Source organism: Hibiscus syriacus, unplaced genomic scaffold, assembly GCF_006381635.1.
Source record: "Hibiscus syriacus cultivar Baekdansim isolate YM2019G1 unplaced genomic scaffold, ASM638163v2 tig00110387_pilon, whole genome shotgun sequence".
Lineage (NCBI taxonomy): Eukaryota > Viridiplantae > Streptophyta > Magnoliopsida > Malvales > Malvaceae > Hibiscus > Hibiscus syriacus.
In genome coordinates, this window is record NW_024062717.1 from 2,666,931 (window position 1) to 2,682,284 (window position 15,354).

General features: G+C 34.4%; 2 protein-coding genes across 2 annotated transcripts; one reads left to right on the plus strand and one right to left on the minus strand.

The window, feature by feature from the left end:
• Nucleotides 1-3,669: 3,669 nt before the first annotated feature.
• On the minus strand, nt 3,670-6,842 carry LOC120122663 (3-hydroxyacyl-[acyl-carrier-protein] dehydratase FabZ-like). The gene is made up of 4 exons (XM_039141782.1): nt 6,620-6,842; nt 6,461-6,521; nt 6,225-6,369; nt 3,670-4,185 (listed from the first exon to the last, which is right to left on the minus strand). Exons 1-4 carry the CDS (start codon nt 6,825-6,827, stop codon nt 3,934-3,936), a joined length of 666 nt encoding a protein of 221 aa, XP_038997713.1. The 5' UTR covers nt 6,828-6,842; the 3' UTR covers nt 3,670-3,933.
• A 2,383-nt stretch (nt 6,843-9,225) lies between these two features.
• On the plus strand, nt 9,226-13,487 carry LOC120122390 (type I inositol polyphosphate 5-phosphatase 5-like). Its single transcript, XM_039141509.1, has 10 exons — nt 9,226-9,318; nt 9,405-9,498; nt 9,577-9,657; nt 10,190-10,280; nt 10,377-10,481; nt 10,734-11,313; nt 11,439-11,632; nt 11,734-11,842; nt 13,051-13,199; nt 13,268-13,487. Exons 1-10 carry the CDS (start codon nt 9,226-9,228, stop codon nt 13,485-13,487), a joined length of 1,716 nt encoding a protein of 571 aa, XP_038997440.1.
• Nucleotides 13,488-15,354: the final 1,867 nt, after the last annotated feature.

Below are 15,354 nucleotides of genomic sequence, written 5' to 3' on the forward strand. Positions count from 1 at the left end.
ATCACCATATGAGAAAATTTTTCATAAAGCACCATATTACAGTTTTTTAAGAGTTTTTGGTTGCACATGTTACCCTTTTTTAAGACCCTATAATCAGCACAAAGTCCAGTTCCATTCTTCTTCATGTGTCTTCTTGGGGTATTCACCAGCTCACAAGGGATATAAGTGTTTAGACTCTAGTGGTTGTGTTTATGTGTCAAGACATGTTCGGTTTGAAGAAAATGAGTTTCCTTATCAGCAACACCAAAGTTTTCCCACTGGTTCTAGTCTGTCAGTTTTAAATAGTAGAAAGTACTCTAGTGTCAACAATATTTCTCAAAATAACTTGTTTTATCCTTCTTTTCTTTCCATCCCTACTAGCACACATAATGACAAATCAGAATTACAATTTACTACACCATCAACATCATCATCTTCACCACATGTTTCATCTTTAACACAACAACTCACCACACCTCCATTTCCTTCTCCAAATTCATCTCATTCAAATTCTCATTGAAATTCATCATCTTCTACACCATTATCATCGTCATCTTCACCACATATATCATCTTCATCTTAACAATTCATCTCATTCCCATCTCATCCATGCATCTTAGGAACAATTGAAACTACTACTTCATCACCATTACCATCACCATCTCCACCTCCATCATTACCACCTCTACCTTCACCATCACCACCACCATCTCCACCTCGGTTAGTTCAGAATGCTCATCCTATGGTTACTCGTGGCAAAGCTGGCATTTTTAAACCTAAAGTATTACTTGATGAGACAAGTCCTCAAGAGTCAGCAAATGTCTATGAGGCATTGTAACATCCTGCTTGGTGTGAGGTTGTTCAAAGTGAATATAATGCCCTTATGAAGAATGGTACGTGGGAGGTAAAGCCTCTGCCACCAGCACGCAAACCAGTAGGCTGTAAATGGCTTTTTAAAGTCAAGAAGAAACCTGATGGGTCAGTTGAAAGGCTTAAGGCTCGTCTAGTGGCCAAGGGGTACTCTCAAATGGTGGAAAGAGATTTTTCCGAGACGTTTAGTCCAGTGGTTCGAACGAGTACAATAAGAACTATATTGGCAGTTGTTATCATGAAATATTGGCCACTTAGACAAATTGACATCAACAAGGCATTCCTCAATGGGAGTCTAACAGAAGAAATATAAATATGTCAGCCTCCAGGTTTTGAGCAAAGAAGTGAAGATGGGAAAGAGCTGGTGTGTTGCTTGAAGAAGGCTCTTTATGGGCTTAAACAAGCACCTAGAGCATGGTTTGAGACCTTGAGGAAATTCATGATTGAAAGTTTGGATTTTGTTGCTTCAAAAGCTGATTCTTCTTTAATTAACAGAAATTCAGCATGTTCTCAAGTGTTATTAATGGTATAAGTAGATGATATAGTCATCACATGAATCCAGGTGATTGAAGTGGATGTCATAGTGTAAGCGATTAACAAGGAGTTCTCTCTTAAAGATTTGGGTCAACTAGAACTGTTTCTTGGAATGCAAATTGAACATTCTCAAATATGCTTGTTTTTGAATCAAAAGAAGTATATCTCTGAGCTACTAAAAAGGTCAAGTCTAGATGAGTCAACTCCCACTCCTACTCTCATGGTTGTTGCTCCTAAAATCAAGGCAAATGTTGGGCAGTTGTTTAGTGATGTACATCTTTATCGTAGTATTGTGGGAGGTTTACAGTATATATGCTTAACAAGACCTGACATAGCCTATGCTGTTAATAAGGTTAGTCAGTATATGAACAGTATGTGTGATACTCATTGGAGGGCAATGAAACGTATACTGAGGTATCTCAGTGGGGCACTTAAATATGGGTTGTTCTTCTCACAAACTAAAAAATTTAGTCCAATCTACTACACTGATGTAGATTGGGCAGCCTCGGTGGAAGACAGACGATCAACAACAGGCTATTGTGTATACCTTGGAGGTAATCCAGTTGCATGGTGCTCTAAGAAGAAAAGTGTTGTCTCCATATCTACATCAGAAGCAGAGTATAGGAGCCTTGCTAATTCTGTTTCTGAGTTGGTTTGGATTGAACAGTTACTTGGTGAAATAGGAATTAGAGTAACTGGAAAGCCAGTTGTATGGTGTGATAACACCTCTACAATTTCTATGGCAGCAAATCGAACACATCATGCTCGTATAAAGCATGTAGAAATTGACATTCACTTTGTGAGGGAAAGAGTGTTGGCTGAAAAACTCAGTGTTAATTTTGTCCCTTTTGTAGAACAGGTAGCTGATATACTCACCAAACTGTTGCCACCTGAAGTATTTGGTGACATGCGCTCTCTTCTTGGTGTAAAATCTTGGGCAGAGATCAATGGTATCAGCCATACGAAGCAAGGCGACCAGCCAGGTGAAGAAAGTCTGAAGAAGCCAGCAAAATGTTGAGTTGATAATTCAGATCAGTAGAAAACCCAGAGAATATTAGTGTATTATACGTTAAAGGTTGTTATAACCGTTTTGGAGGTTGTTATAATTGAAGCCTATTCAGTTAGGCTAATCAGTTGGGTTGGTTGGTGTTATAAATAGTGGGTCTGTCCACTATGCAAATATATGAGAAATATTTTGTGAATTTCCTAAAACTATGTAATTTTCTGCTATTCTGATATTTCATTGAGCACTGTTTTCGTTCCTTCTTCCCTTCTTCTTTCTTGCTCTTTCAGTTCATCATAGCTAGATCATCTGTAGCTACTTTGAGTGTTTCCTGTTAATGAGAATGTTTCCCATGGGCACAAAACGTGAAGTAAAAAGAATTCGGCTAAAAGAGAGTTTTGGTTTGATGTCATCATCGATCTGAGAAGGTGATCGGAGCGATACTTGCAATAAGCGATAACATTGTAAATTAAAAGAGAGATTAAGAGAGTTCAATGTTCAGATTAATATTTTATCTAAATTTTAAAGATTAAATTAGAAATTAATTATTTTTACTATTGTGTCACATCATTTATACAATGAAGATTAACAGTTTAATAATTAAATTGTAACAAATTAATAACACAAGTGATCAAAACATATTTTTTTAAATTTCAATGATCAAAATAAGACAACCAAAATAAAAATAACCTCCATGAAAATTTACCTTGATTATTTATGTTTGAACTCATATTAATCATTTTTTGTACTTACTAAAAACAAAAAAAAAAATGTACTTAAGTATATAAAAAAATTCAAATAAACCTAGACGTTATTCGAGTCAAGCATTTAGATATTTGAACTCACGTCGATCAGTAACTTGAACTTATCTAGCTTGACTCAATAACAATGGAGCAAAAATTTGAGTTTTTCAGAATAAAACATGAAGAGCTTTATATTTTATATAAAATTTTGTATTTTTTTATATTTCTATTGAAAATTACAAATTATCATAAATTTTATATTTTTTTATATTTTCTATTGAAAATCTGTTTTCGTCCCCGTAAAATTTTATAAGTTAATCCTCTCCTAAAATTTTAGAAATTCATCTTCCTAACATAAAATCTTGTGTCCATCCATAATTTGATTTGCAACTCTACAAATATGTACCTGTATAACATCATTGCTTATAGTTCCAGCATTGAATTTATGAAAAAGGGTAAGGCATTTATTTCACCCATCTGTTCCTTGAAACAGCCTGTGTTTTTACAAAATTGATTGAAACCTGCAAATATTCCAGATCATAGTACTGAATGGGACTGCAAATTGTTAAATCACTTTTATCATAAATGTTAACTGGTTTCAATCTACATGAAATGATGGTAGAAACTTCAAGAAACCTTTTTCCATTGCCTGCAAAAACAAAAGAACTCGCTACCATATTGTCAAAGGAAAAAAACGATGAGAATCTCCGTATGGGGATGCATGCGGAACAAAAGCCTAAGGTACAACATGGCTCAAAACTATTCAGAAAATAAGGGGAGACACAGTATAAAATACTGAGACTATCAACCACTGCCTGTAGCCATCAGGAACTCACCCTCACATGCCAAGTCACTTCCAACATATGCTTTCCCTTCCATCTTTGCAATTCCAAACCGCTTCTGCAGCTTGATAAGTGTCATCCTCATAACCAATGTATCTCCTGCGATGACTGGTTTCCTAAACCTTACTTTGTCAACTCCAGCAAAAAAGAAGTTTTCCTGAGAACCTCCCACTTCTGGTTGCAGCATAACCAGGCCTCCAACTTGTGCCATTGCCTGGACCAAGCAAATACTTCTGTTACAACCTATTGATACTAAAGTGACAGAAAAAACAGATTTAGCATTCATCTCTTTTCTAGCATACTGGATTGAAAACTAAGCATTCTGACCATGGAATCAGCCAATAATAATAAAACACCAATGTTGTCTCTATTAGCATGTTTGTTCCATGCTTCTACTAGTTTCACTGAATGCCATTGATTTTTCTCCTCGAACGTTCATATTATTCAGGATAAAGAATGCTAAAAAAGGTGAAGTGTACCCGAAGCACCTATAAAGATGACTTGATGTGAATAAGTGGCACAGGGCAGAGTGGCAGACAATCAAATCAAACCAATTTACTGCTGATTGTGAAAATACTCGAATGGTATAAACATCCTGAAGTGCAGTGACACTATAACACCATTACGAATTTGGAACTAAGCCATTGTAGAAAAGGCCATAAACAAGATATGGAAAACATTATACTTAAGTTCCTCAGCATTATCATTCAAGTCAAAGGACTAGCCCCCCCCCCCCACCCCCCAAGCACAGCTGGAATAAAACACTGCATTGAGGTGGTTACAACTGTAAGTCAAAATTTGATGGTTTTCTCAATTAATTAGTCTGTAGTGTTAACAAGAGAAACACCATTATGGATGTCTTAACTAAAATATAACCTATACAAAATTCCAGTAGAATCAGCTACCATAGAATACAGGGGGAAATATATCTGGGGATTTTTATGCAAAGACAAGACACACAAAAGATAGTGTCTTAGAGATGAAACCACCATAGGATATCAAAGGATATAAATGGAAAATAATACATAGTAGCCAGAAGAGCCGAGATATTACATGAAGAAACAAAGATCTCAAAAGGAATAAAATCTAGCCACAATTTTCTGCAAATGTGCAAGGAGCTTTAAGCTTGAGTTTCAACAAAAAAAAACATTGAATAACAAAGAATCAAATATAATGACAGTACTTATTAACGCTAACATGCCCTACTAAAGTTCATATCACAGCCAGTAGCATCTCTGGGGTGGAAAAGACTTCACAGCTGATTATCTACCAAACCTATGGTTAAGCCTCTGCTTTTACCTCAAACTGCTACCAAGGCTTCATACAACCAAATTTTACCTCTGCAGTAAGATTGTCTACACAACCTTACTCTATTTATGTGACTGAATAAGGAGGTATGTGCCAAAAGGAAATAAGCTACTATCTAACTACATAACCATGGAGTATTGACCAAAATACAAACTAGCTGGCAGTATACACCCGTGGTTTCATGCATGCAGAAAGAAATAGCAATTTCATCATCATTGTACAGATCTTAATAAATTAGTTTATGGAAACTGGATAATCCAAGCACCTACTTTTCATAGAAAAAACATCTTTAAGATCAAAACATTCTAACATTCAGAATGCAGAACCGGGTATCAAGTTACTAATGGAAAAGAAACATCATGAAATATGTATAAATGAAAAGACAAGAAAAAGAGGGAGGGAGAAACATTGCACACTTTGGAAAATTCGATTATAGAGAAGATGCCAAATTATTTTTGAGAAACATTAACCAGTCAATTCATCTTTGATTAGTTAAGCAAAATTAGTACAAATGTATCTCAACTGATATAATTGAGCTTTAAGTTGAGTATGATGATTAAGATAACTTTAGACAAGGTAAAATAGTTTGATAGAGCGAGGCCAAGCAATTTCATGTTTATATGCTAGAGCTTAAAACAAAACACAATCGGGATCAAGCCATGCTTCGAGTCACAAACTACAAGATGTGCACAAGCTTCTCGAGTGTGTTCGGCTTGATTACACCCCTACCCATATTACTACTGGTGGTAATTTAGGTAACAGAAAGCAGGACCAGAGTACTACCTCATTTATTAGATCGATAACAAAAAAAAATTATAAGAGACAATACAATGCTATATATATGATAAAATCCTACATTCAACTCCTGAAATAAAAATTGACAAAATTTAAATCATAAACAAAGTGATTAAATGTCAGTCCAACCATTAAGGGAAAAGAAGATACCTCAACCATGAGAACACCAGGCATTATAGGCCTCTCAGGGAAGTGTCCAGGAAAAAAGTTATCATTTATGGTCACATTCTTTATACCAACAGCCGATACCCCTGGATTATATTCTATTATTCTATCCACCAACAAAAAGGGGAACCTACAAACCCAAAAAACCAGTAAACATATATCTGAAACAAGCAAAAGAAAAACTTAAAAAATAATACATCAACACTGGATAATTTGCTTACCTGTGTGGTAATATCTCTCTAATTTTATTAATGTCCATCACACTAGGATAAGCTGGGAACCCTGATAAATAATGGGAAAAAGAGAAACAAACCCAGATTTCATTTTAGAACATAAAGATTTCAAAAAGTGAAAATTGAGAATATAACAACAAAATGTACTTGTTTCAATGGGTGTCTCCTTATCTGTGCTGTTGGATGCATCTAAAGAGCAAAGTAGGGGTGAGTTGGAGCGGCGAGTGAGCTTCAGAGAGAGAGAACGAGATCCAGGCAAAGGAAGAGAAGGGGAAGGAAGAAGCTGGAAGTGCCTTCCGGATTGACTCCATGAGCCGTGAGTGAAAGATACAAGCGAGTTGGAAGCGACTGCCATTGGTGGAGAGATGCAGAGAAACAGGTAACAGCATAGATTTCGAGTTTGAAGTGTAAACTGAAGAATGCTTTGGTTTGACCATGTTGCTTAAACAAATAAAATAATAATTTCATTATTTTTTATTTAATTGATGTTTTATAAATTTATGTTATAACTAATATTCTTTTATAAAATAAATGTAATTAATTTTAATTATAGATAATTTAAATTTTATTTATTTAAATTTTATAATATATCAAATTTAAGCATTAATTAATATTGTATTTTATGTTACAAAATATAATCTTATAGTATTTTATAATTTATTTTATAATTATTAATATATTATTATTTATTATAAATATTTATTTATGTACATGTCTATCTTTATCTATAATTAAGATTTTGATATATATTATTATCAGGTCTTCAATATTCATTAATATTAGAGTTATATATTATATCTACTTTTTATGGCTATAAAGAGGTTAATGAAGTCCTTTAATACACTTCACATCTTTCTTTTTCTCATATATTTCATCTTTATTTTTTTCTTTATTTTACAACATGTTATCAGCACGACTTATGCAGAAGTAATAATTTATTTATATCGACCCAAACGTTATAAGAATCATGTATTGAAATATAAGTGGTTAAGATAAAATCTATTTTTCTTATCAGAGATATCTTAGACTCCTTAATATGTGTGCATATCTCACCATTAACACATTGATATGTGTGCACATCTCAATCATTAAAACAATCTCCATTGGTAGTACATTTAATTTAGGACATATCTCTCAACACCAATTTCAAGTCAAGTCATTTTATAATATTCTTTCGATTAAGGGAGACAAGTATTGTACTTCTAGATATTAAGATTGTCTCCGGATATCAAGACCTCCGAAAGACACATTCACAGTGGAGGCCACAAATGAACATCTATGAATATAGGGCCTCTTGAGTCTCACATCTCTTGGGAAACCATTACTCTTTAGCGTGATCTAGGATTGTAAATGAGACAAGACAGATTGCGAGTTACTCGAGATCGACTCGATCAAAGTTTGATCAACACTCGAATCGGATGAACTCGAATCGAATTCTTAACGAGCTAAAATGAGCTACTTAATACTCGACTCGTAAAGATCGCGAGCTACTCGAAAAAAATGTTATATTATAATTTTAGATTTTTTTAAATTACATTATTAAAAATATATTATTGATAATTATAAATTTCTAAAATATATTTTTAAATGTAATATAAGATTTTTGTATATTCAAATTCGAATTTGAATTCGAGCTCAAAATCGAGTTTCAATTGAGCTCGAGTCTCAACCTTCAATCGAGCTCCTGAATTATTTTTTTGAGTTCGAGCCTTTTCGAGTTCGAGTCAAGTTTCAATATTATATTTTGAGTTCGAGCTGAACTTGATAATTTTCAGCTCACGAGTTTTCGAGTAGAGTCGAGCCTAATTTTAAACTTTTTCGAGTTCGAGTCGAGCTCAGCAACACTCGAGCTCTACTCGGTAGCTATCATGATCTTATATTCGTATGCATGATGACAATAGTAAGAGTCACTATAAAAGTCTCTCAATTTAGATCGAGAGAAAGATCTAGATTCTCTCTAATTATTTTTCTTTCTCACCGACTACAACTCTTTGTTCAAATAAAAAAATGAACCGCCTATAATTGATGCAATCCACTCGTGTCTATCAATAACTCTATACCAATAAACCTTTAAAATATAAATATAATGAAAGAAGAGAGCAGAGAGCTGAGAAAGGAATCGAATGGATGAATGTAAAGATGATGTGTTCTAAAGTACGTAGACAAAGCAACAATATAGCAGTTTTTTAATTTGTCAACTTCGACTCAAGGGATTTTTTTTTCTGGTATTTATATATGATGTATCATCGGAGTATGAATTTTATAATGTATCATCTTATTCTATGAATAAAATAAAATAGACTGAATGACTTATAAATAAATATCAATTTTTTAATAAATAAAGTAACATAGAACAATTCATCGACTAATTACATACAATACCCTTTATTTTACTTATTAAATAAGATAATATATTCATCGACAATCAATTGGTCTAATAGGATGAGACACTATATTTATTGAGCATGATTGGTAGTTAAACAGATTAATTCAGAAAACTGACTGTACATGCAGATATATATAATCCCTTCTTTGCTGACCCTCTTATAATAAGTATTAAACTCTCCGGAACAATTGGCGGCAATGTCTCCTCCTTTGAAACAGATCAAAGAAAAACAAATTCATTTAGTTACCACGATTAATAAACTCGAAGACCCATATTTTATTTTGTGTTTCGATATGAATCTTTGTCATTTAACGGTTTAAGAGTATTGTAAATTTTAACAGTTATTTCTTACTTTCTAAGTAACCTAATGAATGAAAGCCAACTTGGGGATGATGAAGATCGCTTACACCAGACTGCCAACTCTCCTGAAAACTCCGTCAAAAATGACAAGAAAAAGAAGGTTTATTATACTTTTTGATTTTATGCATTGCTAAACAATTGGTTCTATATTTGATTGGATTTGTTTAATTTTGCAATGGGTTAAAGTTCAATATTGCAAAGATTTTTTCTTCTAAGAGACGAGGTAGAGGAGGCTCAGACGATGATTCTGCGTCACCAGATTGTGATACAATTTCTGCCGGTATCATCCTTATCATACTATCAATTTTCCTTTTCTTTTTCAGTTTTTTTAAAGTATTTTATGGATTATATTTGGTAGATTTGGAGAAGAAGATTAAGATTGCATCGACGAACAAGGACTTTTTGGAAGCCTCTCCTTGCATAAGAAGAAATTTCTTAGGTATGATTAGTGTATTAGATGCATTTAACCCTATTTTCAATTTAGGATGTGGTTATGAAAATGTTCATACATAAATGTCACTTGGACTCGAATGTGTGTTGATACGAGGATGTGTTTGACAAGGATTTATTTGATGTTTCTATGTTTTTTTCATACATTCTGAGGGTTGATTTTTAAAAATAATGTCTATACTTATGTTTAGAAATGTGTTAGACATGAGTACATCAAGAAAAATGAAATGTTGAAGCAACATAGAAAATAATAGTGCTTGACAGCTTTCATTTCTTATGCCATCATCAAGGAGACTAAGCTGTTGTTATCTAGTGTAAAATTTTGGTAGCTTACCTAACAAGAAATAGTTTGATATTAGAAATTGAGATGGGGGAAAATCTAAATGGATCAGTGGAAGTTCCAGTTCTGATGTTGACCCTTTGGCCTTTATCATTGACAAAGTTGATGGTATTAGAATATAGAACTGGGAGAGGGGAAAAAAACAGTGTACGTCATGTTGCTAATTCTTATCTACTTTCAGAAAGAAGGGGGAGTGGCGGGTTGCTCGAAGGGCTGAATCTCTCGAATTTCGAGTGTTCCATGGCTTCAGTGACTGAAATTCGAGATTTTCGGTATGGATTCCATGTTGTGGTTTGAAGTTGTTATTTTACTTTGATTAGGCCTATGTTACATCTTACAGCAGGAAAATCCCATTGTTGAGCTTGCAGGATATTTGTTGCAACCTGGAACGTGGGAGGGAAGACACCCAACAGTGACATGAACCTGGAAGATTTCTTTCTAAGGGAGGGCTCTGCAGATATATATGTTTGTGGGTAAGATTGACTCGGAATTTTGTTCTTTTTTCAGTTTCTGGTCTATTGTGGCATTGTTTAATACCTCATGAACACAAGTTTAAGCTCTATTCTAGAAAGATGAACTTGGAGATGCCTTTAGTAAAATGATAAGAAAGATAGTGTCAATTTGTCATGAGTTGTTTGATTTTGTTTCCAGATTCATACTGCTTTCTGGCTTCTGCAATGAGAGTTTTTGGAGCTTGTTTTACAATTAGAATATTGATTTCCCAGGTTTCAAGAAATTGTTCCACTCAATGCTGGAAACGTTCTAGGAAGTGAAGACAATGAACCGGCTATAAAATGGCTGGCTCTTATAAACCAAGCACTTAACAAGCCACGTCAGAGTCCCAAGCACTCGCCACCAGCCACTGGCAATGATTCAAAAAGCTCCAATACTAATGCCTGCAAGGAGTTGAAATCACCGACCAATCCTCACATTTTCGATAAACAAGTTCTCAAAATCCTGAGTAAGAATTTGAGGGCTGGGAGTAGCCTTCTCAAGACTTGCAACTGCCCCGTTGATTACGCACATGGGGAGTACAGAAGGAAAAAGGCGATTCGGAATTTAGCAAATGATCTAGGCCTTAGTCCCTTACCTGTGGTTTACAATACTAGCATCAGCGAGTTGGTTGCACTCTCTGAGATGTTACCACTTTGTTCAACTGAAGAAATGAATTACCGCCTTATCACCGACAAGCAGATGGTCGGACTGTTCCTCTCGATTTGGGCTCGAAAGGAGTTGATGCCATACATTGGTCATGTCAGATTGTCCTCTGTAGGAAGAGGAATAATGAAACGCCTTGGCAACAAGGTTAGCATATAAAAGATGAGGATTTGATCTTCTCAGTTTTATTATATTATGATCGATTATATTCTTGAGAACAATACCACAAAAAGTTTAACTGATTTAGGGAATAAATTATCAAATATTTGCAGGGGTGTATAGCAGTAAGCATATCGTTGCACCAAACAAGCTTTTGCTTTGTGTGCAGTCACTTAGCTTCAGGTGAAAAAGAAGGCGATGAGCTCAAGAGGAATACCGATGTTTCTGAGATTCTCAGAGGCATACAGTTTCCCATCATTTGCAAAACTCCCAATCACCGAGCCCCGGAGAAAATTATTGAGCATGAGTATGTTTGCGTTCGAATATAACCATTGGACCCTTTTTTATTTGAAAGGAAAAAATATATTGCCATTATGTCATTGATCTATCAATTGTTAAATATTACAGCCGAGTAATATGGCTTGGAGATTTGAATTATCGGGTAGCCTTGAGCTATGAGAAAACCAGGAGCTTGTTGGAGGAAAACAACTGGGACACCCTTCTGGAGAAAGATCAGGTTTATCACTTTCCACTTTTATTCTAAATAATTTAATAAAAAAATCTTTTAGATCAATAATTCTCACCAAATTAGACTCTGGTGCGAGTGACGGATACTGATACCTGTCTAGTTCTGAAGAAAAAACCCTATTGAAACTACTTAAAAGATGGTCAATAACTCAATGTATCATTATTGTGAAGTCATGCTTTCGTTTTGGTTAGACATATGGCTTAATGACATAAGAAACTCCGAGAAAGTGATTGCATTGGAAATACCAACAGATAGTAATATCATATATTTGCATATGAAATAGAGATAATAATGTCAACCCTTTTCATGAATATAAGCAAAGGTCAATAACAACTATGTTCTGCCATCAAGAAACTACAAAAAAGGTCAAAAGTCGGCCAGTCCTTTTTCTAGATGTTGCTTTCATGAAAATCCTCGATAGTTCTGCTGTGTAAGACTAATTTGTTACGGATTTTAACTAAAATGTTGTCATATTTACTTAAAAAAAAGTTAGTCAATTGCTAATAATTTCGGTTACAATCAAGAATATTACGTTAGGGCGGGTTTTAATCTAACATGTTATCATGTTTACTCTAAAAAGTTACACAATTAATAATAATTTTGGTTACAATCAAGAATGTTACATGAAAATTTTAAAATATTTTTTTAGGTTACAACCAGAATAGTCCGGGACGAAGCTATTAAGGAATAGCCCCTCCCAATTTTTTGGTGTAATAGCATTTTAGGTCCTTTTTAATTTAAATATTAATTAAATAAGAACTTTTCCCCTCCCAATTTCTATATTTAAATACTTCATTAAACCTTGTTCTTTCATTGTGAAGAAAATTAGCCCCTCTCAGTATTTAATCCTAGCTCCGTGAATAGTTATTCAATTTACATGATTTATTACTAGAAACATAATATTTTTAATTTCAACCTAAAATGTTACCCAATTTATTCTAAAAGAGTTGGGCACTTGATAAAAAAATTTATTATAATTGATTACAACCTTTTTTTAGCCTTCTATTAACCGGTTATATTTTAGACTCGCATAAAATCTTTCTGTGTTAAGTCAAAAGTTATGTCTGTATTTAACCATTACTCTCTATGCATCAAATAGACAACTAAAAAGCAAACAAAAGAGGGTGTGGGTTACAGTGAAGTGGTAAAAGTTGTTTTCATGTTTGAACTGATCTGTTATTTTCAATTGAATGCAGTTAAATAAGGAGAGAGAAGCCGGAAGAGTATTCAGTGGTTTCAAAGAGGGACGGATAGTCTTTGCTCCTACTTACAAGTATTTATATAATTCGGATTCGTATGTCGGAGAAAATGGCAAATCCAAGAAGAAACGCCGAACGCCTGCATGGTATTTTCGCCTTCTTACATCAATGCTAAACAGAATTACTTTCTGATGAACTTGAAATGTTTGTTCAGGTGTGATAGGATACTATGGCGCGGTTCTGGCATCGAGCTATTATCTTATTTTCGTGGAGAATCCAGATTTTCTGATCACAGACCTGTTTCTGCTGTTTTTTCTGTTGAGGTCATAGTAAGAAGGAAATACGATAAATTCAGGAAAGGTTATTCATGTGGTCTAAGAAGATTTGATTACGAAGAATGTTTACCTCGAAGGCATAGTTTCTATGAGCACTAACTTGATGTATTTGTTTTCCTCTAATACATACATACATGCATATATCTATTGATGTAAAGCAACTTCCTAATGCAACATAGGGGGGGAGTAATATTAGGGAAGGTGGGAAACTGAAAAGATAGAAAAGCAAGAAGATGAATAGAAGAACCTCAGAACTTTCTGATTTCATTGAGCTTATTTTCTGTTGGAAGTGAAGCCCCATTTAAAATTTCAAGTGTTTGAGCAAACTTGAGCTTGTAAATGTCAGCTGGTCTTTTCTGGTGAAGTCAATCCTTGATCATCAATGGTTTCCGGTGAAGGTTTTGTGGCACAACTACAAAACGGGAGAAGTGACATGAGAGTTTGAGGACGTAATGAGACATTAATATCTAGAATTTTTTTGTTTCAAGTAATGTTTAAGATGAAAATTCTTTTTATAAGGTAAAATTTGGATAAGTAGTTTCAGATCAATATTAGTCCATTTGAATTCCTTAATCTTTTGAAAAATATTGTAACCCTCTAGACCCATCCTATGTGAAGATACTAATTTGTTTTACCCATTTGTTTTTAATATTATTATTAATATATTATTATAATTTTATTTATTATTATATATTATTATTACAAACAATATTGCAGGCCCAACAGACTGGCCCAAACCTAACAAAAACCCTAAAACCCATTTAGGATTTGATCTCAGCTTCAGCCGCCGCTCATCTCTCAGCCGTTGGATCAGATCTTGATCCAACGGTCCAAGGACCTCCAGATGCAAACCCTAGGGTATGATACCCTAGGGCCATGTCCCAGCCGCCGCTTTTGCTATCTCCACCGCCACCGTTCCACGCCGCTCAGTCTCTGACACGAAGCCTCCAGAAGAAATGAAGAGGACCGTCCATATTGAGGGCTACGGTGAGTCACCACTATAGTTTGGTGACTCACCACAATACAACCCTTTTACCCGGTCCAAGACGAGCGCCGTCGATGGCTTTTATAGCCATCAACCAAACCTGCAAAGAGAAGACAGAGAGAAGGCAACCAGGGAACCAACAACACAGCAACAAAAAAAAAACCAAAGAAAAGAAAAAGGAGAGAAGAAGAAAAGCTTATTGGAGAACTTCAAACGTCGCCGAAAAATTAAAAATACCGAAGGTATTTTCTTAGATTTAGGAAAATCTATGGCTTTTTAGGGTAAAATGAGGTTGGAATTGAGTTTAAGGTCTTTGGATCTAGGGTTTGAGAAATTTTGGTGTTTTTCGACCACCGGAAACGGTGGCCGGCGGCGAATTCTACGACGGCATAGGACTGTCGGCCGGGGCGCTCTCTCTCAGTTTTAGAGAGAAGCGAGAGAGAGTTTAAGCTCTCTCAGTTTAGAGAGAGAAGAGAAATGAGAGCTGGCCCTTCGGGCCAGCCGTTTCGGGACTTAAATACCCCTCCCCGAACGACGCCGTTTTGGGGAGGGGTCTGTCTGTAATTAATTAAAAGTTAAAGCCCGTACGTAGTCCAGTAACTTTGTAATTTTTCATTATAGTAACTGAAATCAAATTATGAACTTTTTAATTTGATCTCTTAATGTTATTTCTTTATAATTTAGTCACTGACATAAATATTTTAAACAAATAACCGATTTAGTCCTTTAATTCTAATTAATGTTATTTTAATCCCGAGCATGTTTTAATTTATTTTAATTTGACATTCGAATTTAATATAATTTTATTTTAGTCCATAAATTAATAAATGAGTAAAATAACATGTTTAATCCCTGTAATTTTAAATAATTAATTATGAATTAGGTATTTAATGCTATTAGTTTATAATTTAGTCACTAATTTCAATTTTTATTTATATTTTTTACAAGTTTTATATATAGTTTTAATTTTATTGTTAGTTA